This window comes from Calonectris borealis, chromosome W, assembly GCF_964195595.1.
Source record: "Calonectris borealis chromosome W, bCalBor7.hap1.2, whole genome shotgun sequence".
NCBI lineage: Eukaryota > Metazoa > Chordata > Aves > Procellariiformes > Procellariidae > Calonectris > Calonectris borealis.
Genome location: NC_134351.1, coordinates 31,000,590 through 31,026,534, shown reverse-complemented (window position 1 = coordinate 31,026,534; position 25,945 = coordinate 31,000,590). Strand labels below are relative to the sequence as shown.

Below are 25,945 nucleotides of genomic sequence, written 5' to 3'. Positions count from 1 at the left end.
GAATTTGTACTTCACACACCAACCTCGTAGTTTTCTACCTCTCCATCTTCCACGTCCAACTCAAAACTGAAAGCTGGTCCAACTGCAGGTGGCACTGGAAGCACTGATCTGCCAGAAGAACAAACAACAGTAAGACTCAACACCTTCCTGAAGGAAAGCATGCAAACATATGGCAGAGGTAGAGTTACGTTATTGATCCTTCTTAAATCAACAAATTCTACGAATCAGTAAAAAGTTTAAATTTGAAATTAAGAATTAAAATTCAAAGTAAAGGAGTCAAAGAAAAGCTAATTGCACCACTTTTTGATACTCGCTGTATTGCATTTTTAAACTGCATGTATATTTCTATGACAACTCATACTTACAGTAAGGCTCAGTGTTATTAAAGAAATTAATGTCTTGATAGCCTGCATCACAGAGTTAATATTAATATTGAACACACTTTCTGGTTTTAAATTTGACTTATTAAAATAGATAGAATATCAACAAAGATAAATAACCCAAGTTCACTTAGCTCCCCAATACAAAAGCATTCAAGCACTCAAATAGAATAGAATAGAATAGAATAGAATAGTTCAGTTGGAAGGGACCTACAACGATCATCTAGTCCAACTGCCTGACCACTTCAGGGATGACCAAAAGTTAAAGCATATCATTAAGGGCATTGTCCAAGTGCTTCTTAAACACTGACAGGCATGGGGGGGGCATTGACCACCTCTCTAGGAAGCCTGTTCCAGTGTTTGACCACCCTCTCGGTAAAGAAATGTTTCCTAATGTCTAGTCTGAATCTCCCCTGACGCAGCTTTGAACCATTCCCACGCGTCCTGTCACTGGATACCAGGGAGAAGAGATCAGCACCTCCCTCTCCACTTCCCCTCCTCAGGAAGCTGTAGAGAGCAATGAGGTCACCCCTCAGTCTCCTTTTCAATAATACACATAACAAAGATAATTACAATATAGTACTGGGCCAACTTCCACATTGACAGCAGACCCAACTATACATTCCCATATAACATGGATTTGGCCAGAGAAGAACCTCTTCAGATATAAAGGCAAGAGCGCACCATTTTTCTGTTTTTTCTTTTAAGTTAAAAAAGCATCTCCTTCCCAAGATAGTAATATGGGTCAAAGTTTAATGCACAACCATAGAAATAAAAAATCCACAGCACTATAAATGTCATCTAATTAAATTAATCAGGAATGATTGTGACACACTGTCTTGATTGTCTGAACTGTCTGTACCCTGTGGTAGAGCCTAAACATAAAAAATCATTGAGGGGATCAACCAGCTTACAGAGTTATTTAGTAGTCTACAAGTACAATGTGCTTTGGACTTACAGCACATATGGTAATAGGTTGGGATGGTACGAGTGTGGTGGTATTGGTTGCTGTGATCGGTATCTACTGCGCCCTGTGAGTCTTCGAGGCATAAAAGGTGGGTAAGGCTGTAAAAAGGAAGAAAAACAACAATATTTTCTTGTCTTATTTAATAATGAAATTAAATTAAAAGTGAATGTTGAAATACATTTTAAATAAGGCATTACCCAAAAAAATCCAGCCCTGCCCAAGCCAAAAAATACCAGCCTTTTCAAATAATTGTTTTGACCAACAAATCTCATCAGTAATATACAATTATACTATCCTGCAGGAAAAAAGTAAAAATGCTAAACAGAAACCCTTGCAAGCTAGCTAATAAGCATTTTGTAAGGCTTAGCCTATATACGGACTGGTTTGGACAGGCAGGACTTGAATTGGTGAACATGCTGCAAACCAAAAGCTGAGGGCTTTGGTTTGGGCAAGAGTTTTTCCTTATATCTAATAGGAATTTCTCATGTTCCAACTTGTGCCCATTACCTCTTGTCCTATCATTGTGCACCTTTGAGAAGAGTCTGTCTCCGTCTTCTCTATACCCTCCCATTAGATAGTTGTAGACAGTAATAAGATAACCCATCCCCTTTGCCTTCTGTTTTTAAGAAAAAAAAAAATTCTTAAGAAAAAAAAAAAGCTGAGAAAAAAAAATAGTTCTCAGTCTCTTCTTGTATGTCGTGGGCTCCAGCCCCCTGATCATCTTGGTGTTCCTCCACTGGATTCGTTTCAGTATTTTCAATGTCTTTCTTGTGATGAGGAGCCCCAAACTGCACACAGTACTCCAGATGCAGACTCAAAAGTACCAAATAGAGGAGAATAATCACTTCCCTCACCCTGCTGGCTACATTCTTGCTAATACAGCCCAGTATTTGGTTGGCTGCCTTTGCTGTAGGGGCATACTGCTGACTTATGTTCAACTTGTTTTCTACTAGTACCCCTAGATGCTTTTATGCAAAGTTTTTTGTAGCCAGTTGCCCCCTAGCCTGTTGTGTTGAATGGGATTATTCCATGCCAGATGCAGCACCTCGCATTTGCCTTTGTTGGATTTCATGAGGTTCCTGTCAGGCCATTTCTCTAGCCTGTCAAGGTCCCTCCAAGTAGCAGCCCTGCCCTCCAGCACATCAACTGCTTCCCCTGTTGCACAAAGGATTATGATACAGACTTACATACACAAAGAATTGTTTGCAGGGTCTGTAGTTGATGATATACATTGACTCTAGTGGTAAAAATACCTTTTGGGGGCAGGGGAGGAAGGAGAGAGAAAAGGCAAGGGAAACTCTTCCCCAGTGGCCAGCTGGGAAAGAAATGATGGGTATCTCCCCAAATTAGCAACCTGTTCAGTCAGTCAGACGGCGCTTTTGAAAACATGCTAGAAAACCATAACTGACCTAAGGATAAATGTCTTGCAGGTAGCTGCAAGCTCCCCCACCGCTGTGGGACAGCTGACCCAAATCGACCAAAGGGATATTCCATGCCATATAACATCATGCTCAGCAATAAAAATGGAGAGGAGGGGGGTTTTGGGTAGGTAGCCATTGCTCAGAGGCTGGCTTGTCATTGGTCTACTTGTGGGAGGTGTTGAGTGATTGCCTTTGCATCGCTTCTTTTTTTTCCTTTTCTTCTTCCTCTTTCTTTTGCTTATGAAACTATCTTTATCTCATCCCACGAGTTTTCTTGCTTTTGCTTTTCCTGTTCTCTCCCCCATCCCGCTGCAGGGGGGAGTGAGCGAGCAGCTGTGTGGTGCTTAGCTACCAAATGGGGTCAACCCACCACAGGGGGCCTCTTGGTTGGACTCACAGGACCGGTCTCTTCTTCGCATAGGGTGGGGGTCGTGTGCAGGCCTCTTGGTTAGCCTCCCAGGTTTGGTCCCTAGTCCCACAGACATGTTCAAACTTACTCATGTTCCCCACCCATTCAGGAACATCCCACTGGCTTAAAGTCCCCCCACCCCAAACATGGTAGGGCTTGCGTGGTGTATGATTGCACGGACTCTCACATAAGCATGCGCAGAATCCTTTATTGTTACAATACAGGAGAATATATCCTTTACCATAACGGGGAGGTCCCGCTGTCTCCCCCAGTCATCACCCGATTCGTATCCCTTATTAACTAAGAAAAACAGTCTCTCTTCCTTTTGGCAATGATCCACACGACTGCTCTCAGATCCGCTTATTCTCACGGTTAACCAATTACATAATTCTCTTGATGTTTTCAGTTTCCTTACAGAGGAGACAACTAAGCCAGGTGTTCAGGTCTTATCTCAGGCGTATGTGCGCGTCTGCTAGTTCTCAGCGCACAGGCCGAATTCCTGTCTTATCTTGGCCGAAACTCTCAACTCCACAATTCTTTTCCACAGGCTTGTTCAGCAGTTTTATAAAGCAGAGAGTCCCGAGCCTGTATTTTACTTTTGTTTAATTTTCTTTATATTCCTATTTAAACTTGAATTATTAATTTTATTACATCTTATAAAATTGCAGGAAGCAGATGTCAGCAGCAGCAGTTGCCGCGTGCTGAGCGGAGTGCAAGGCTTGTGAGGTACTCGGGGGGTGTCTGAGGTGGTTTCTGGGCCCCCGACACCTTGGGCTGTGAGTGGGGGAGAGACCAGCCGGCAGACAGCAGGTCTCACGAGAGGGGCAGGGGAGAGTTGGGCAATGCCGGCTGTCCTCCTGGCCAGTTCAAATGGCAGGAAGCTGCATATAACTGGTCCCTAGGGAGCGCCGAGAACAGGACCACCATGACCAGGGCGCAGAAACAGGGCGCGGCATCTGTTCGGAGCGGCGTCGGCAGTTTGCGTGGAAGTTTGCGTGGGAAGGGAAGGAAACTCTGCCAGTTATCGGGCTGCTGCCTGCTCTGTTCATCCACAGGCTTAGACTGCAGCCTCAACGGTCACCCCAACTAACTGGTGGCTGTGCAAGCCTACCCAGAAGCTTGAGGTCTCCAGGGAATTAGAAGGGCTTATTAGGCAGTGGTTTGAGTATGTTGGAAGCATGGTGGTAGACCTGGCGCAATACGCTGGCTTGTGCAGCTGGTTGGGTAGGAATGAGAGTTTTAAACAAAACCACTTTAAATAAAGAGCAAGGTTTAAAATTAATAACGAAAGAAATCACATTCAGGATTGGGCTCAATTACATTCACTTTTGGGAGGAGGGGCTGTAGCCTTTCAACTGCATACAGATATAGTGCCTAAAGAGACATTCAAGTTTACAGCTTCAACACATTCTTTCCATAGGAGAAAAAGACTATTTTCCTGTTTCGATTTGCGTGCAAAGCTCTTTAGTTTACTTACATAAGTCCTCAGTATGACTGTTTAAAACATCTTGCACTGTCTACTAAAATGGGAGCAGGTAAAGAATTGTAACTTAGACATAAATTGTATTTTTCTAAAAATACTCAATAGTGAATAAAAAAGTTAGCAGATTTTTAGAACCAAAATTCACACACCACTACTGAAATGATATTCAGAGGCCTTGAGACATTTACTTTTATGAAAAAAGATCGCTCAAAGATTTTGTTAGCATGTTTTCATTCTTCCAAGTTTGAGCCCTCAGACTATATGAAGCAAGTCTAACCGTAAAAACCAACCACCCTGACTTTCCACAGCTGCAGCCACTAATGAAATTGAATTGCAAAAATGCCATTTTTCAATAAAATGGTTATAACTTAGAGCAAAGATCAAGAACTTGAACTCAGCATGCATGAGGATGTAGTACAAAAAGCAATACTTACAACTCCAAATGAAACCTCTTGGTGTAAAGGATCATGGGTTAAGAATTGGATAGGAGCTGAGGAAGTCAATGTTGGTGGATGAGTTGACGGAGGGTAGGTAAAGCTTCCTATAGGAAGATGTTCTCCAAGCAGTTCTACTTCATTCTCTATCCTTTGAAGTGGCTGAAAGAAACACAGGGTTTGTTGTATTAATAGAAAACCAGTTTTTTAAATTTATTTTTTAATACAAAAAAACCACAACTCCAGTTATACGTTCTGAGGAGTTGTGGAAATTTTATGGAGGTGTACTGGGTATATGTGGCAAGGTTTTGGTAGTGGCGGGGGCTGCAGAGGTGGCCTCTGTGGGAAGAGGTAAGGGGCTACCTTGTGCCAGACACAGCTGGTTCCAGCTGGCTTGGCAATGGAGCCACTGCAGGCCAAAGCTGAGCCAATCAACAGTGTTGGTGGTGCCTCTGTGAAAAACTGTTTAAGAAAGGGTGAAAAAAAAAGCTGGATGGAGAGTAGGAGGGAACAAAAAAGAGTGAGAAACAGCAGAGGGAACACCAAGGTCAGAGAAGGAGAAGGATGAGGAGGAGGTGCTCCATGGCACCAGAGAAGATATTCCCTGCAGCCTGTGGAGGACCCACTCTGGAACAGATTGCTATTTCCCAAAGGAACTGTGGCCCATTGAGAACCCATGCCAGAGCAGATTTTCCTGATAGGACTGCAGCCCATGGAAGAACCCACACTAGAGCAGATTTTCCTGACGGACTGCAGCCCATGAAGAACCCACGCCGGAGCAGAGGAAAGGTGTGAAAAGGAAGGTGCAGCAGAGAATGACTGCTATATACTGACCATAACCCCCAACTCCTCCTCCCTCTTGTGCCGCTTGGGCAGGGAGAGGAATCTGGAGGAGAAGAACTACTAGCAGTGGATGAGGATTGAGTCAGGGATTGATTACTTGAGAGAACTTGACCCATACAAGTCCATGGGACCAGATGGACTACATCCAAGGGTGCTGAGAGAACTGGCCGATGTCCTTGCAAGGCTGCTCTCTATCATCTTTAAAAGGTTGTGGAGATCAGGGGGAGATCCCTGACAACTGGAGAAAGGCAAACATTGCATTCATCAACAAAAAAGGCCAAAAGGACAATCTGGGAAACTACAGGCCAGTCGACCTTACTTCAGTCCCTGGGAAAATCATGGAGTGAGTCCTCTTGGAACATATTTCTGGGCACATGGAAGAGGGAACAGTCAACATGGCTATACCAAGGGAAAATCGTGCCGGGTCAACCAGATTGTCTAGTATGATAAGGTGACTGGATTTGTGGATGAGGGGAGAGCAGTGGATGTCATTTACCTCAACTTTAGCAAGGCTTTTGACACTATCTCCCACAACATTCTTGTAACCAAGTTCGGATGTTACAGTCTGGATGGGTGGACAACCAGATGGACAAAAAAAATGTTTGGATGATCAGGCTTAGATCATAGTGGTTAATGGGTCATACTCTACCAAGATGCTGGTAACAGGTGGTATACCACAGGGACCTATCCTATTTAACAACATTATCAATCGCCTGGAAGAGACAGAGTACTTGCTCATGAAGTCTACAGCTGATATCAAATTGCGGAGAACAGTCCATACACTGGAAGGTAGGGCTGCCATACAGCAGGACGTGGACAGGCTGGAGAAATGGGCCAACAGGAACCTTATGATATTCAACAAGGACAAATGCCAAGTCCTGCACCTGGGAAGGAAGAACCCCTGGCAGCAATACAGACTGGGGAATGACTGGCTGTGAAGCAGCTCTGCTGAAAAGGCCCTGGGGCCCTCGGTAGACAGCAAGCTGAACATGAGCCAACAGTGTGCCCTGGCAGCAAAGGCGGCTAGCAGTATCTTGGGCTGTATTAACAAACAGTAGCATAGCCAGTAGATTGAGCAAAGTGATTATCCACCTTCTGCTCAACACTTGTTAGACCTCATGTAGAATACTACATCCAGTTTTGGGCACCCAAATACAAAAAAAAAAAAAAAAAAAGACATTGTTAAAGTAGAACAAGCTCAAAGGAGGGCCACCAAGATGGTCAGGGGACTGGAGCATTTGTCCTATTAGAAGAGCTTGAGGGAACCAGGCTTTTTCTGCCAGGAGAAGAAAAGGCTTGGGGGAGGGGGGAAGGACACCTAACAGCAGCCTTCCAATACCTGCAGAGATTTGATCAAGAAGATGGAGCCAGGCTCTTTACAGTGGTGCATGGTGGAAGGACAAGAGACAATGGGCATAAGTCAAAACAAAAGAGGTTCCAGCTAAATACAAAGAGAAGCTTTTTCACCATGAGGACAGTCAAGCAGTGGAACAGGAGCCTAGAGAGTTTATGTAGTCTCCATCCTTGGAGGTTTTCAAGACCCAACTGGAAAAAGCCCTGAGCACCCTCACTTGACCTCATAGCTGATCCTGTTTTGAACAGAAGGTTGAACTAGAGACCTCCTGAGGTGTCTTCCAACCTGAATTATCCTCTGATCCTGTGATCCTATGATCCCTTTCATCAGACTGCATATATAAGGCAGCAACTGACTTCCTTAAGAGACATGTTCTCAAACTGAAGAAAATACTTCTACTTCACTACCATAAGGAATAATTGAAGGCACACTGATGTATGAAGAATTAAGAAGTTTCTTACAAAAACAACTCAGCATTTCCCTGTGAAGCAAAAATCTTCATTATGAACACCATGATTTATACTTATAAATAATCTATTGCCATGTTTAGGCTAGATACATTATCTTGAAGCTATACTTTTGCTATTAGGAAAGATCAATTCAAATCTCAGCTCATTTTGGTCTCATTTTTCAGGAAAACCTTAACTCTACTATTTCACTAATTCACCCTTCTTTTCCCAGTACTGAATTCCACATGCTTCAAAACAGTCAGATATGAAAGTCATCTTGTGGAAGCAAAGGAAAAGGAAAATTGTTTCCCCATTCTGCTGAACAAACTTTAAATAGTCAGCATTTTTAAGGCAATAATTCTTTTAGTAAGACTTGACAGCAAAAAATCAAGCTATCGAACAGAGCTAAAAGTTAACAAGGGAGCCTATTCCTGAAGCTAAATTAGCAATCTAAGTTAAGAAAGAAGCCCCGACATTTTCTGAGGGAAGACATCCTGATTACCAGAGAAAACTATGCAGAACCGTTCCCCCATGACTATAATGAAATTATTACAATAGTGCCAACTCCTGACATTTAACACAGCAGTATTTGTTACTGATCAAAACAGTCTGAGCAGTATTTGTTAGTAATACTGAAATTATTTTGTATTTCTGTATTAATGAAATATTGGTAGAGCTCCAAAGAAACAGGCACAAAGGTGCCTGGCAGAAGATTAGTAAGTGAAAATTACTAACCTCTGGCAGAAGATTAGTAAGTAGAAATTACAAAATGTAATTTTTTCCCGCGTGTCCAAAATAGCATCTTCTCTCATGTTTGCATAAGCCCTATTATGAAGGCATTAACTTTTCAGCCAAGTTTGTTTAAGTGAAAAGAGTCAATAATTTCCATAAGCAGGGGAGAAAAGAGGTTCCAGTAGGCCATAGAAGGTTTAGGTAATACTTTTCGCACTAGTGTTCGGGGGGGATACAGTGGTCACTTTAAATAAACTGTGAATTAATGTGGTAGAAGCATGCAATAGGAATAACGCTTTGTGCTTTCTGGTCTCTCTGCAAAGTTTTTTCTCTGAGACCACTGCTGCACTACACTTAGGTCTCTATATTCTCTTTTACTTTCTGGAAGAACACCACCTGCAGAAGCAGTACATGAAGCAAACTTATGTCAGACTGACAGGAGTACAGGCCTCCAGGGAAACGGAGTGGGCAACAGCTGAGGAAATCTTAAGAGAATCAAAATGAATTTCAAAACAATACTTTTTTTTTTTCTTCAGACTAAGTCTTGCTCAGGTAGCACTACTACAAAACCCTATTACTTACTCTAAATCAGATCCATTTGTTCTCTCAACCAGAATGTTATTAGAAGGACAAGAGCATTATTTGCTGATCAACCCCCAAATATTTTAGGAGAGGGGATAAGAAGCATTACTTACTGAACGTGACTGCTGTGCTTGGAAGGGAACAAATTGCCCTGGAGGTGGCAGGTGAGACGGGTGATGCGGAGAGAGGTGAGGAGGATGCAAAAGGAATGGGTCGTTAGAAATCAGAGGTGGGAACGCTGCATATGGTACTGGTAGATGTTGGACTGAGCACGCCTGAAGCATCTGAAAGAAAATGAACATTTTTACATCTAGAGTGAAAGGAGATTATTAAAAGAAAGCAGTCCACTTACCCTTAGCTTACAAACACAACCCACACAATAATTCATTCAGAAACTCAATGAACAGTGATTCTAGTACAGAACAGGGTCTAAAAGTGTGATGGTACCAGCTACACTTGCAAGGTGCAAAGGGCCTTTTACTTCAGATGAAGTCAATAGGAGTTGGGGGTGTTCACTCTGCATTATCAGGCGCAGACTCCCAAGGGGGGAGCAGGTTTACTTACCATAGTGGCTTCTGTTCTTCCCATATATTACATTTACAGACACATGCCAAGAAAAGAAGCACTAGTTGGAACTGAAGGACTCCTAAATGTCAGATTGTGCCCTAAACAACTCTGTTGCCTGAAGTTGGGCCCCTTCTCTTCCTTCCCCTCTTGCTGGTACCTGCTGTCCCTTTCTCCTCTGTCCTGGGACTTTGAGGTGATCTGCTGAAAGGAAATGGTGTCCATCTGCCACAACTGCAAGGCTGTGGCTGTAACACAAACAGAAGCACTACAGCCTAGCTATGCTGACATCTCCCCCCAAACAGACCTCCCAAGGATCGATATAGCTGTCCAGACCTCAGGCTGCATGGAGCTCCAGTATCTGGAAGACCCCCTAGTACCTGAAGGCAGCAGTGGATGTCATAGCTGCACAAGTGTGCCCAGCTGGAAGAACTCTTCAGACAAGTAGCTATGTAACAAGAGGACCTCAACAGGCAGCGCGGTATCTGGGAATGCGAGCAGGAGATTGATGCGTGGTATTGTGCACTGTCCCAGGCTGAGCGACAGCCCTGCCTTAAGGCTGTGCAAGGGGAAGGTAAGTGGAGTGACTACATCAGTGGACAAGGGAAGAGCTACGGATGTCATCTCTCCGGACTTCTGTAAGGCCTTTGACACGGTCCCCCACAACGTCCTTCTCTCTAAATTGGAGAGAGAGGGATTTGATGGATGGACTGTTCGGTGGATGAGGAATTGGCTGGATGGTCGCATCCAGAGGGTAGTGGTCAACAGCTCAATGTCCAGATGGAGATCCGTGATGAGTGGTGTCCCGCAGGGGTCCGTATTGGGACCGGTACTGTTTAATATCTTCATCAACGACATAGACAGTGGGATCGAGTGCACCCTCAGCAAGTTTGCGGGCGACACCAAGCTGAGTGGTGCGGTTGACACGCCTGAGGGATGGGATGCCATCCAGAGGGACCTGGACAAGCTCGAGAAGTGGGCCCGTGTGAACCTCGTGAGGTTCAACAAGGCCAAGTGCAGGGTCCTGCACCTGGGTCGGGGCAACCCCCGATATCTATGCAGGCTGGGGGATGAAGGGATTGAGAGCAGCCCTGCTGAGAAGGACTTGGGGGTACTGGTGGATGAAAAACTGGACATGAGCCAACAATGTGCGCTCGCAGCCCAGAAGGCCAACCATATCCTGGGCTGCATCAAAAGAAGCGTGGCCAGCAGGTCGAGGGAGGTGATTCTGCCCCTCTACTCTGCTCTGGTGAGACCCCACCTGGAGTACTGCGTCCAGCTCTGGAACCCTCAGCACAAGACAGACATGGACCTGTTGGAGCGGGTCCAGAGGAGGGCCACAAAAATGATCAGGGGGATGGAACGCCTCTCCTATGAGGAAAGGCTGAGAGTGTTGGGGTTATTCAGCCTGGAGAAGAGAAGGCTACAGGCTGACCTTATTGTGGCTTTTCAATATATTAAGGGGGCTTATAAGAAAGACAGAGAAAGACTTTTTGCCAGGGACTGTAGTGACACGACAAGGGGTTGGACCTTTGAAGGTCCTTTCCAACTCAAACCATTCTATGAGTCTATGATTTTAAGTTATAACTAGCCTTAAAAGTTCTGCTCATTTCCATGTTTTGAGGGGAGCCTTATGCTCTGGAGTGAAAAACTCTTCCTCTGACCTATGAAGGCATCACCCAGAGACAGTTTTCAATAAAAGCATATCACTCCTCTGTGAAGTTACATGTCCAAAATATACTGTGAGTCACTAAAGTTTGAATTCTCAGGAATCAAGGTGGTGGTAGGGAGAATAGAAACTCACTTCATGGAAGTGCTCAGTTTCACTTCCAGCTCTACACATCCAGGAACAAGACCCCAAATTTGCATTCTTTCAACTGCTGCTTTAATCTGTCACCAGAATATCAGGCTTTCCTTTTATGTTTCTGACCATTAAAAGTGCAACTCAAAACGAGCTTTTAAAAAATAAGCATCAGTTGTCTTATGTAAACAAGGGTATTTATTAGAGACAGTTTTCAAACATTAAACTTCACTGCTCCACTTCCGAAGTGAATCAAGCTTTATCAAGAAATGAAGAAGAGTAGAGGACACAGCTGTACTCTCTCTTACCCAAAGCATATTGTTCTCATTAGTTAACACAAAACACATTATGGTCACTATGCATAATGACTGCAAAGATGGTAAGGAGATATAGTTTATGATCAGATTCCAATAGAGAAAGTGCAGTCACAACCTCATTTACTGTGGTCATGACCCCAAATTGATCCTTACACCAAGCTGATACAGTTCAAGATTAATCTGATCTAAATACTAATTTTCCTCAAATGATCCTCTGAAATAAATAATAAATGTGCAGGTACAACATAACATAGTATTCTATAACACATGTAGGAGGTACTTTTGGAAATATTAAAACACAGTTCATCAGTTTATATAATAGCCAAAAAGAAATAAAGTTTATTATAGCTTTAATGTATGTTAAGGGTACTGCATAAAGATTATCGAGCAACATTCTGTGATGTGTGTTATGCAGAAGGTTAGGGTATATTTTAAATGTCCTTCAGTCTTTCAAATCTATTGCCTTAATCCTGTTGTTTAATACTGAAGAAACAGAATGTATTTCTCACCCAATATTACAATAAGAGGACATGTCAACCAAGTCTCCACTTTACAGTGTTATATTCTGAAATAATTTTCAATTTCATTATTTTTAAGTAGAGCTAGAATGTGCAATGATCTCTGGTACTAAAAATAAGCAACCATTACAATTCTAGAAAGTCTTTTCAGAAGTTTATTGAAAAGTGTTCATTTACAGGCTGACTTTTCCAGACCATGTCACAAAGAGACACAGAGAGAGTGCGAGAGAGACAGGGAGAAACCGGGGGTGGGGGAGTGAGGGAGAAAGCGAAAGAAAGATAGTTAGAACCAGAGAGAGAGAGGCAGAGAGAAAAATAAAGCGCAAGAGGGAGATAAAGAAAACGAGAGGGGAAGAGACAGGAAGAGAGAGGAAAAAAAGAAAGCGTGGGGGAGAGAAAGGAGCGCGAACATGAGAGTAAGTGAGAGAGCGAGAAAGAAAGAAGAGAGGAAGAAACAGAAATAGAAGGATAAAGGAATAAAAAGACAGAGAAAGAGAGCAGAAAGGAAGAGAAAGTGAGGGAGAAACAGCGAGAGAATGAGAGCAAGAAAGCGCAATCAAGACAGAATGACACAGGTAGTGTGGGAGAAAGTGAGCACGCACAAAAGTGCGAGAGAGCGGAAGACAATGGAGAAGAGGGAGTCAGAAAGAGAGGAAAAGGCAGAATGAGAGAGAGAAAGAGCATCAGAGAGAGACAGAGACAGAGAGAGAGACGGAGACAGACAGGAGACGGACACAGGGAGGCATGTGCGCGCAAATGCAGAAAGAGAGAGAGAAGCGCGCAGACAGAGGAAGAGAAAGAGACACGTGCAGACAGATGCAGAGGAGGCTAGACAGACGCACACACACAAAGATGCAGAGGAAGAGAGACGCATGCACACACACTCAAAGGAAGAGAGATGCGCAGGCACACAAATGCAGAGTGACAGAGAGAGAGGGAGACAAACAGGCACATACACAGACGCAGAGAGAGACAGAGAAGCACGTGCACAGACACAGAGGAAGAGAGAGAGACACGTGTGCACACAGATGAGGAGAGGTGTGCATGAACACCAACGCGGAGAAAGAGAGACAGAGGCACCTGCACACAGGCATGAAGAGAGAAAGACGTGCAGAAAGACAGATGCAGAGATGCACGCACGCACACATGCAGGGAAAGAGAGACACGTGTGCACAAAGATGGAGAGGAAGAGAGAAAGAGACATGAGCACACACAGATGCAGATGAAGAGTGACAAATAGATAAGCACATGCACAGATGTAGTGGAAGAGAGGCAGAGGGACGCACACAGATGCAGAGAGAGAGACACGTGTGCACACAGATGCAGAGAGATGTGCCTGCACACAGACAAGGAGGAAGAGAGATGCACACACAAACACGTGTGCACAGAGGCAGAGGAAGAGAGACAGAGACCCACATGCACACAGAGACATGCGGGGGGGTGGGGGGAGAGGGATGCATAGAGGAAGAGATACCGACAGACGCTTGCGCAGACAAATCCAGAGGAAGAGACAGATAAAGAGAAACAGAGAAGCGCATGCACAGATGCAGAGGAAGAGACAGAGATGTGTGCACACAGACACAGGGAGAGACAGAGAAATCCACGTGCACACAGATGCAGAGAGAGAGACAGAGAGAAACAGGGATAGATAGATGCGCGCATACACAGATGCAGAGGAAGAGCGACTGAGAGATGCTCACACAGACAAACGTGGAGGAAGATAGACGCAGGCGTGCACAAACGCAGAGAGACAGAGACAGGCAGAGAGACAGAGGTGCACGCGTGCACAGATGCAAAGGAAGAAAGACAGAGGCATGAGCAAAGACGCAGAGGAAGAAAGAGACAGAAAAATAGACAGAGAGGCGCACGCACACAGACAGAGACACAGAAGAGGAGAGACAGAGATGCAAGTGCACTTGCAGAGGAAGAGACAGATACAGAGAGATATGCACACATTCAGACGCAGAGCGAGAAAAAGGCACATGCACACAGACGCAGAAGAAGAGAGACAGAGAGACGGGCGCGCAAACAGGAGGGGAGAGAGAGATGCACACGTGCACAGACATGGAGACGTGCATGCACAGACACAAAGGAGGAGAGACAGGTGTGTGCGAACAGAGATGCAGAGGAAGAGACAAACACACAGGCATACAGATGCAGAGAAAGAGAAAGACAGATACAGAGATGCATGCGCACACGCAGGGAGAGAGAGAGACGTGCACACACGGGCGCAGAATGAGAGAGAGAGATATGCACGCACAGAGACACAGGCGAAGAGAGTCAGAGATGCGCACACAGGAGCAGAGAGAAACAAAGATGCGCACACGCACAGATGCAGAGGAAGAGCAACCAAGAGATGCTTGTGCAGACAAACACAGAAGAAGGGAGACACAGTTGCAGGCACGCACAGACAGGCAGAGAGAGACAGTGAGGCATGCACGTGCACAGATGCAGAGGAAGAGAGAAACAGAGACATAGGTGCACACAGACACAGAAGAAGAGAAACGTGAGAGACAGAGAGGAGGAGAGACAGAGAGATGCGCCCACACATACACAGACTGGAGCACATAGATGCAAAGAGAAACAGGGAGGCGTGCATGCAGCGGAATAGAGACAGGCAGATGTGCATGCACACAGATGTGAAGAGACGTGCCCTCATTCAAATGCAGAGAGAGAGAGAGAGACGCACTCACACACAGATGCCGAGGAAGAGGTGTGGGCATGCACAGACACAGAGAGAGACAGAGACAGGCAGAGAGAGACAGAGATGCACACAGACACAGAGGAAAAGAGACAGAGATGCACGCACACAGACATAGACAGACATGCACACAGACACAGAGGAAGAGAAACAAAGATGGGGGCGTGCACGGACAGAGGAATAGAGAGACATGCATGCGCACACACAGACACAGATGGGAGCACACACAGACGCAGAGAGAGACAGACAAAGAGAGAGACTGAGACATATGTGCGTGCACAGGCAAATGTAGAGGAAGAGAGAGAGTCACGGGCATGCACAGACGCAGACAGAGGCAGGCAGAGAGACAGAGAGACGAGTGCACACAGACGCAGAGGAAGAGGAACAGAGATGTGCGTGCGTACAGATACAGAGGAAGAGAGAGACAGAGAGTGAGACAGAGACATGCATGTGCATAGACATAGACGGGAGCACACAGATGCAGAGAGAGAGACATGCATGCAGATGCAGAGGAAAATAGACAGGTGTGCATGCACAAAGATGTGGAGAGACGTGTGCACATTAAGACAGAGAGAGAGACTTGTGCACACACAGATGCTGAGGAAGAGAGATGCGCGTGCACAGAGATGCGTACACACATGCAAAGGAGGAGAGATAGAAAGACACGCACACACATACACAGACTGGAGCACACACAGACACAGAGAGAAACAGGGAGGCGCGCGCACAGATGCAGAGGAAGAGAGACAGAAGCACATGCACACAGACACAGAGACACGTGCACATGTTCAGACACAGAGAAAGACAGACAAACAGGCGTGCACGTGCACAGACATAGCAGTAGAGAGACACAGACACCTGCATATACATAGATACAGAGAGAAGCAACTGCACACAGACGAGGAGGAAGAGAGACACACACAGACACAGAGACATGCACACGCACAGAGGCAGAGGAGGAGAGAAAGAGAGATTCATGTGCACAGAGACACATGCAGACTCAGACTCTGAGAGAGATGAGCATACACACAGACAGAGGAAGAGAGACAGAGAAGTGTGCACGCATGCAGAGGAACAGAGACAGAGACGCACACACACAAACGCAGAGCGAGACAGAGAGAGACACGCACACAGATGCAGAGGAAGAGAGAAAAAGATGCGGGCACGCACAGAGGGGGGGGAGAGAGAGAGGGGACACATGCTGGAACTCCAAAATGAAGTGGAGTCAAAGGCAGCTGAGTGGTATGCTACAATTGCCATTGCCAATGCATTTTTCTCAATTCCTTTGGCAGCAGAATGCAGGCCACAGTTTGCTTTCAGGTGGAGGGGCGTCCAGTACACCTGGAATAGACTGCCCCAGGGGTGGAAGCACAGTCCTACCATTTGTCATGGACTAATCCAAACTGCATTGGAACAGGGTGATGCCCCTGAACATCTACAATACATCGATGACATGATCGTGTGGGGCAACAAAGTAGAAAAAGTGTTTTAGAAAGGAAAAAAGAATAATTCCGATCCTTCTGAAAGCTGGTATCACCATAAAAAGAAGCCAGGTAAAGGGACCTGCACAGGAGATCCAGTTCTTGGGAATAAAATGGCAGGATGGACGTCATCATGTCCCTATGGATGTGATCAACAAGATAGCAACTATGTCCCCACCAGCTAACAAGAAGGAAACACAAGCTTTCCTAGGCCTTGTGGGATTCTGGAGAATGCATATTCCAGGTTACAGTCAGCTTGTGAGCCCTCTCTATCAAGTAACCTGAAAGAAGAACTATTTAGAGTGGGGCCCCGAGCAACAACAAGCCTTTGAGCAGATAAAGCAGGAGATAGCTTGTGCGGTAGCCCTTGGGCCTGTCCGTACAGGACCAGCTGTGCAAAATGTGCTCTACACTGCAGCCAGGGAGCATGGTCTCACCTGGAGCCTCTGGCAGAAAACACCAGGAGAAACCTGAGGTCGACCTCCAGGGTTTTGGAGCCGGGGGTATCAAGGATCGGAAGCCCACTACACCCCGACTGAAAAAGAGATACTAGCAGCATATGAGGGGGTTTGAGCCGCTTCAGAAGTTGTTGGTAGAGAAGCATAATCTCCTCTTGGCACTGCGATTGCCTGTGCTACACTGGATGTTCAAAGGAAACATCCCCTCTACACATCACGCAACTGATGCTACATGGAGTAAGTGGGTAGCATTGATCACGCAACGGGCTCAAACGGGGAACTCCAACTGCCCAGGAATGCTGGAAGAGATGATGGACTGGCTAGAAGGCAGAGATTTTGGAGCATTGCCTGAGGAGGTGGCTCATGCCCAAGAGGCACCACCATATAATGAGTTATCAGAAGATGAAAGGCGTTATGCTCCATTTACTGATGGATCCTGTTGTGTTGTAGGAAACCATCGGAAGTGGAAAACTGCTGTGTGGAGTTCCACACAAGAAGTTGTTGAAGGTGTTGAAGGAGAAGGCGAGTTTGCAGAAGTGAAAACCATCCAGCTGACCCTAGAGATTGCTGAATGAGAAAAGTGTCCAGTACTCTATATTGACTCCTGGATGGTGGCAAATGCCCTATGGGGGTGGCTACAGCAATGGAAGAAGATCAACTGGCAGCGCAGGGGTAAACCCATCTGGGCTGCTGCACTGTGGCAAGGCATTGCTGCCTGGGTAGAAAACATCACTCTAAAGGTACAGCACGTAGATGCTCACATGCCCAAGAACTGTGCCACTGAAGAACATAGAAACAACAAACAGGTAAAGACGACTGTCAAAATTGAAGTGACTCAGGTGGACCTGGACTGGGAGCATAAGGGCGAGTTCTTTGTAGCTCAATGGGCCCACGAAACATCGGGACATCTAGGGAGAGATGCAAGAAAGACATTGAGTTGCTGGAGCATGTCCAAAGAAGAGCAACAAAGCTGGCGAAGGACCTAGAGAACAAGTCTTATGAGGAGCGGCTGAGGGAACTGGGACTGTTTAGTCTGGAGAAGAGGAGGCTCAGGGAGACCTTATCGCTCTCTACAACTACCTGAAAGGAGGTTGTAGCGAGGTGGGTGTTGGTGTCTTCTCCCAAGTAACTAGCGATAGGACGAGAGGAAATGGCTTCAAGTTGCACCAGGGGAGGTTTAGATTGGATATTAGGAAAAATTTCTTCACTGAAAGGGTTATGAAGCCTTGGAACAGGCTGCCCAGGGAAGTGGTTGAGTCACCATCCCTGGAGGTATTTAAAAGACGTGTAGATGTGGCACTTAGGGACATGGTTTAGTGGTGGACTTGGCAGTGTTAGGTTTACGGTTGGACTTGATGATCTTAAAGGTCTTTTCCAACCTAAATGATTCTTTGATTCTATGATTCTATGCAACATACAGATGGGCTCGTGATCGAGGGGTGGACCTGACCATGGAGGCCATCACGAAGGTTGCTCATGAATGTGAAACATGTGCCACAATTAAGTGAGCCACATGAGTAAGTGTCCCTGGAATAGAGGGTGGTGGCTGGGTTTTCAATATGACGAGGCCTGGCAAATTGACTATATTGGACCACTGCCACAAACAGGTCAAGGCAAGCACTACATACTCACCATGGTGGAAGCAACTACTGGGTCGCTAGAAACATATGCTGTAAACCATGCCACTGCCTGAAACACCATCTTGGGCCTTGAAGGGCAAATTTTGTGGTGACACGGTACCCCAGAAAGAATTGTCAGACAATGGGACTCATTTCCAAAATAACCTCATAAACTCCTGGGCCAAGAAACACAGCATTGATTGGGTGTATCACATCCCCTATCAACCACAAGCCTCTGGAAAGATTGAATAATATAGTGGACTGTTAAAGACTATGCTGAGAGCATTGGGCATGGAAGCACTGGGATATAAATTTAGCACAAGCCACTTGGCTGGTTAATACCAGAGGATCTGCTAACCATCCTGGTCCTGCCCAAGCAAAGCCCCTACATACTTGTGGAAGGAGATAAGGTCCCTATAGTGCACATAGGGAAGTGGCTGGGGAAGGCAGTGTGGGTTGCTCCTCCCTTGGGAAAAGGCAAACCCATTCATGCGATTGTCTTTGCTCAAGGACCTGGGTGTACTTAGTGGGTAATGTGGAAGGATGGGGAGATCCAGTGTGTGCCTCAAGGAGATTTAACCTTGGGGGAAAATAATCTGTGATGTGAGTTGTATGTTGTAGGAAGTAATGTATCAGGAACTACCTGAACTGACGAAGAGTGAGCTTCGCAATTAACCCGACAAGTGCAGCAATGACCCAAACCAAGCTGGTGTTGGTGCCCAACAATTGATCATGCTGCTTCTCCTGTCCTAAGAGACCACCTTGACAGATGGGGCCCAAGTCATAACCTGTTCTTATGAACATTTTGGTGAGTGGTGGAGCCCCATGGAATGGGGAAATAATATCTAACTATCTGTTAAGGGAGAAGGGATAGTAGTTAATGAGAATGTATAAATCTGTATGTTGGATGTAAAGATGGTTTAATTATGTCGTATAAGTTACAAGTGTTGGCAGGAGGGGATTTCAGGAATGTGAAACAGATACAATGGGATGATCAGAAGATAAGTTAATGTTTCAAATTATGTGGAATGAGCATGACGCAAATGGGATGGAATAAGCGGTGGAGATTGTACTGGGTCTGGCTGGGATGGAGTTAACTTTCCCCATAGCAGCCCTCATAGTGCTGTGCTTTGTATTTGTAGCTGGAATGATGTTGATAACATACCAATGTTTTGGCTACTGCTGAGCAGCGCTCACACAACATCAAGGCTGTCTCTCCAACCCCCCCTCCCCCCAAAGGCTGGGGGTGGGCAAGAGGTTAGGAGGGGACGTAGCTGGGACAGCTGACCCAAAGGGATATTCCATATGCTATGATGTCATGCTCAGCAATAAAAGCTAATAGAAAGGAGGAGGAGGGGGCATTTGTTATTAAGGCGTTTGTCTTCCAAAGCAACCACTATGCGTACTGAGGCCCTACTTCCCAGGAAGTGGCTGGGATGCTGATGGGAAGTACAGAATAAATTTTTTTTGCTTTGCTTCCATGCATGGCCTTTGCTTTCTTTCAATCAACTGCCTTTATCTCGACCCATGAGTTTTTAATCTTATTTTCTTCCCCTGTCCTGCTGAGGAGGGGGGAGCGAGAGCAGCTTGGTGGGCACCTGGCAGCCAGCCAATGTCAACCCACCACATGTGCACACAGATGCAGAGGAAGAGAGACAAACAGATGCGCGTACACACAGACATGGAGAGATGTGTGCACACAGATGCAGAGGAAGAGAGACAAACAGATGCGCGTACACACAGACATGGAGAGATGTGCGCACACAGATGCTGAGGAAGAGAGACCGAGAGACGCATGCGCACACAGAGGTGCACAGGTGGAGAGACAGAGGGACATGTGCGAAGAGAGATGCAGAGGAAGAGCAGCAGAGATGCGTGCAGACACTTCTGCACACAGATGCAGAGAGAGGAGAGACGTGCACACACCGAGAGTTGTGTGCATACACAGACACAGAGACAGAGATGGGCAGAAAGAGAGACAGAGAGGCGTGTGTGTGCAGAGCAAGAGAGACAGTCTCTTTGGTCAGTTGGAGTCAGCCTACTCACTGGCAGGGCAGTGTGAGACGCAGAAAAGGCCTTGACACTGTGCAAGAACTGTTCAGCAATAACTAAAACATTAGTGTGTTATCAACACTGTTTTCAGCACAAATCCAAAACATAGCCCCATACCACCTACTATGAAGAAAATTGACTCTATCCCAGCCAAAACCAGTACAATCTCCACCCCTTATTCCATACCATTTACATCATGCCCAGGTCCCACACTATCCAATACATCCTCATTAGCCACCACCCCCCTTCCTGTCCTTTGATATAATACACAGATATCATTCCCTTAGTCTATGGACCACCCCTGTGAAATGTCCGTAAAATGTCTATTCAATTCATTTATTCCATGACTTTGGGCTCCATCTGTTATAGTGGTCACTCAGAACAGGAGACGTGGTGTGTTGCATGGAGTTATTGGGCACCAAAGCCAGCTCAGGTGGGGTCACTGCTGCACTTGCACTGCTTCTTGTGAGGCTTGTCCTCCATTGGTTCAGGTGGTTCCTGCTATAGTAATTCCCATAACATGCAACTCAAATCATGGGTTACAACAATTTAAAGGTATTTCCATTACAATCTCCACCCCTGGTCCCTTTGGGCCAGGTTATAGGGTTTAAAATTGCAATGAATTCCTCCCCTTGCCCCTAGCCTGGCTAGCAGCAAGGGGTTCCTGTTATAATACCTTTGACATATGGCAGCTACAGCAGTGGCAATGTAAAGCATCATATAACACTGGCATCATACAGCAATGGCACCATACAACTCAAACCATGGGTTATTTTCACCCAAGATTAAATCTCCTTGAGGTACACATCAGACTTCTCCATCCTTCTGCATCACCCACCAAGTACACCTAGGTCCTTGAGCAAAAGCAATCCCATGAATAGCTTTGCCCTTTCCTGAGGAAGGAATAACCCAGACTATTTTTCCCAGCCAGTTCCTTATATGTACTACGGGGACTTTATCTCCTTCCACTGCATGTAGGGGTTTTGATTGGGCAGGGCCAGGTTCACTGGCAGATCCTCTAGTGTTAACTAGCCAAGTGGCTTCTGCTAAATGCGTATCCCAATACTTGAATGTCCCAGCACCCATTGCTCTCAGTGTAGTCTTTAGCAGTCCATTGTATTATTGGATTTTCCCGGAGGCTAGTGCATGATAGGGGATGTGATATACCCACTCAATGCCATGCTCCTTAGCCCAGGTGTCTATGAGGTTGTTGATCACCTCCACCACGGCTAATTCCCTCAGATACTGGATATCTCCCACAATGGTGGTCCACTTGCCTTCATAATTTGCAAGATCTTCCTTGAAGGGATACCTGTCCTTCACACCTGGCAGGAGTCACCTCCAGAGGCTGAGGACTCCTGAGCCTTTTCCGATCCCTTTGTCAATGGCCTTATCCCTAGCAAGGGATCCCAGCTGCCGGGCTTCCTTACCCTCTAATTCCTGACTATTGGCCCCAATATCCCAGCGTCAGAGGAACCAGCTGAGAATTTGCTGGCCTGGATGACGGCTGAAATCTTTTCGCATATCTCGCAGCTCACTCAGGGATAGGGATCGGGTGGTTTCTGACTCGTTTATGCTTTCAGTCTCTTCCTCCTCCTGTTCTTGTGACTGCACTGCTGCAGAACAGGCTGCCTTTTCTGATTGTCCCTCCCTTTCAGGAGAAGCTTCTTCCTCCCTTACTAAACGAGTTGACCTCCACTTCCATTGTTTCTTCTTGTCTATCGGGGCAACATATAGTTGAGGGCTGGGTCTCTGGTTTAGCCACAGTGTCTGTTTGTATGTCTTTAGATCCAGAGACCCTCTCTTCTCCTTGAGGGTGCTGAATAGTTCTCAGTAGGCGTAGGCCAGGCCCCAGCACAGTGCGAGAAGTTGTGTCTCTTTGGCATAGCCAGGGCCAGGGCATCCTTTTTTCAAACATTCTATCACTTCATCAGGATCCCGCACTTGTTCGAGGGTGAATTTCCAGACCATCGGTGACAACCGTTCTAGGTACCTGCCCATATTCTCCCACACGCCTTGCCACCCATAACCACACTGCCTCGAGGCATATCCCTGGGTGATATTCCTAAATAGTTGGTTAACCTTAGAAAAAGCCAAAACAATATTCTTGAGAAGTACCGATAGGAGTATTTTGGTTACCCAAGGATGCTCAAGATACTGAAGACTTATTGTAACAAGGGAGCAAACATCTACCCCATAGAAGAAGGGGAAGGCGCCATTCTGTGTTTCCTCCACTGAATGCCTCTCAGAGGAGAAAAGGGAAAAAGTGTAATTGTTAATTGTCTCCATGAGATGGTTCCTGAAGTACAGGGAAGGCATCAGTGCAGGGCCCAAATACCAGATTAGACTCAAGGCCAGTGCTTTTATCATAATTCTCCCAGGCAAAACACCACCAAGTGCTACACAGCACAGCAAACTGCAAAAGCCAAACCCAGCCTTTAACAAGCTCTCAAATTTGATGTACATTAAAAAAAGGGAGCATGGCACAGATCAGATAAACCAATGTCGAGGACAGATAAGTCAACATCACAACCAGCAACTGTTAAACAGATATAATAATTATAAGTTCCTTCCAATACACTACAGTCAAATCTGTCGTTATCTCAAACCCTTCAAGTCCCACGTTGGGCACCAAAAAGGACTGTTGTGGTTTAACCCTAGTAGGCAGCTAAACACCAAACAGCCGCTCGCTCACTCCCCTCCCCGCATTGGTATGGGGAAGAGAACCGGAAGGGTAAAAGTGTGAAAACTCTTGGGTTGAGATAAATACAGTTTAACAGGTAAAGAAAAAGCTGCACGCGCAATGGTCTGAAATGCAAGGTCTGTACTCTGCTTCTTGCCTTCCTCACTCCCCTCAGGATCTTGAGCTCTACTCAAGTCAAGGCTGCCACTGATTGCCACATCCTCAATTAGTTCTTCCTTGTTCATGAGCAGCAGATCCAGCTGTACATCCCCCCAGATGGCCTATCCAACACCTGTATTAAGAAGTTTTCATCATTGTTCACACCCCGCAACACCCTCCAGAAGCCTCCAGGACTGTTTTTGTCCCATTGATGCCCTTCCAGCAGATGTCAGGGAGTTTCAAGTCCCCCATAAGAACCAGGGTCTGTACTCTGGAGACTTCCTCAGGTTGCTTAAAGAAGGTCTTGTCCCCTTCTTCACACTGATCAGGTGGTCTGTAACAAGCTCACATCATGATATCACCCCTTACTAGTCTCATCTCTGTTCCTGACCCACAAGCTCTCAAACAGCCTGTCACCCATTCCATAGAAGAGCTTTACACGCTTGAGCTGCTCCTTCATATAAGGGGCAATCCCCTCTGCTTCCTTGCCTGTCTTTCATAAAGAGCTGTTAGCTGTAGATGTACCATTTTATAAGACTGTCCTGGTTTCGGCTGGGATAGAGTTAAATTTCTTCCTAGTGCTGTGTTTTGGATTTAGTATGAGGAGAATGTTGATAACACTCTGATGTTTTTAGTTGTTGCTAAGTACCCTGCTAGTCAAGGACTTTTCAGCTTCACATGCTCTGCCAAGCGCACAAGAAGCTGGGAGGGAGCATAGCTGGGACAGCTGGCCCAGCTGGCCAACGGGGTATTCCATACCATGTGACGTCATGCTCAGTATATGAATGGTAGGTGTGTTCCAGGAAGTAGGGATCGCTACTTGGTTATTGGTCAAGGCGGGTGGTAAGCAATTCCATTGTGCATCACTCATTTTGTATATTCTATCATTATTATTATTTTCCTTTCCTTTTGTTATAAGCATTCATTATATCAGTTTAGTAGTCGCTGGTCACAATGTTGGTTTATTTGCTCTCAGAGTTGTCGGATCTGTTCTGGGAGTTTTGGTATGTAGCACCTTACTGGCTGTATGTACTGCTGTTTGTAAGTATTTATGTGCGGTTTGTCATCTCTGCGAAATGGATTAAGATTATTGCTTTGCTGTACTGTGTAACACTGCCTTGGAGAGACAATTTACAGGGGAGACATCTTCCTTCACCTTCCCCTTCTCCTCCAGGCTGATTACAATAGCTCTTGAGGATTTTGAATATCCTTGGGATGTTCAAACCAGCATGTTCCTATTGCAATGTCTCCTGAATGTGGTTCAGGCCTTGTATAAGGTTAAAAAACTATTTTAGAATACCACCCAGAGATCTGCCCCGAGGCTGGATAGTTATGAGTGGCAGGGTGTGTGGGATAGTATGGGCGAGTGCCTAGGACAGTGGTCACCTCCAATGTTTTGGAACTTCACCCCTGAACAAGTGCAGAATCCTGAAAAACTAGTAAAATATTTGGAGAAAGCATGCTGTCGTCCTGGCAATTCCAGAGAAACACAAATCACTGCAACGTGCTGAGGCCTGGCCCATGCCTACCGAGCCCTGTTCAACACTATTAAAAACCCTCAAGGGGAAGAAAAGGTCTCCAGATTTGATGACAAAACGAAGGGCACTGCGGCTACTCCAACCCCCACAACAGGCACTGCGGCTACTCCACCACTGCAACAGGTACTACAGCTGAACCAGAGGACCAACCCTTGCTGGTATCAGTCACCCCTGTACATAAAAATAAAAAGAAAACTTGGAGGCAAAAGTCAGGTCATTTAGAAAGGGATGATGGAAAAGCAGGGCCATCTCGAGGAGGGGAGGAGGAAGAGGAAGAACTCATAAACGAGATGGAAACCACACGATCCCTATCCCTGAGTGAGCTGCGAGATATGCGGAAAGATTTCAGCCGTTGTCCAGGTGAGCATATTGTTACCTGGCTGCTCCGATGCTGGGATAATGGGGCCAGTAGCCTGGAATTAGAGGGGAAGGAAGCCAAACAGCTGGGATCCCTCCCTAGGGAAGGGGGCATTGACAAAGTGATTGGACAAAGGGCACAAGTCCTCAGCCTCTGGAGGCGACTCCTGTCAGGTGTGAAGGAAAGGTATCCCTTCAAGGAAGATGTTATATATCGCCCAGGCAAATGGACAACCATGGAGAGAGGTATCCAGTACCTGAGAGAATTAGCCATGCTGGAGGTGGTTTATAGTGACCTGGACAACGACCAAACGCCCAAAGATCCAGATGAAGTCCAGTGCACGCGACCCATGTGGTGGAAGTTGGTACAGAGTGCACCAGCGTCACATGCCAGTTCATTGGCAATACTATCCTGGAAAGAGGAAGAAGCAACAACGGTGGATGATGCGGTTAGCAAACTCCGGGAATACGAAGACAGTGTCTCTTCCTCCCTTGTCTCGGCTGTGCAGAAACTGTCCTGAAAGGTCCAGCAACTCGAAGAGAATATGACCTCTTCTCCACCTGTACGGACCAGTATCTCAGCCATTAAGGGTCAGCGTTCTTCTGCTCAAGAGAGAGGATATAGAAAGTACACACCAGGGGG

At 46.0% G+C, this 25,945-nt stretch overlaps 1 protein-coding gene across 1 annotated transcript in view; it reads right to left on the bottom strand.

The window, feature by feature from the left end:
* LOC142075099 (E3 ubiquitin-protein ligase RNF38-like) overlaps nt 1-25,945 on the bottom strand; it is a 342,549-nt gene that overhangs the window by 6,779 nt on the left and 309,825 nt on the right. Inside the window, exons 6-9 of the mRNA XM_075136117.1 lie at nt 9,168-9,338; nt 5,095-5,256; nt 1,339-1,445; nt 24-108 (exon numbers count right to left, since the gene is read on the bottom strand). Coding sequence (XP_074992218.1) covers nt 24-108; nt 1,339-1,445; nt 5,095-5,256; nt 9,168-9,338 — 525 coding nt within the window. The remainder of the gene's footprint in view (nt 1-23; nt 109-1,338; nt 1,446-5,094; nt 5,257-9,167; nt 9,339-25,945) is intronic.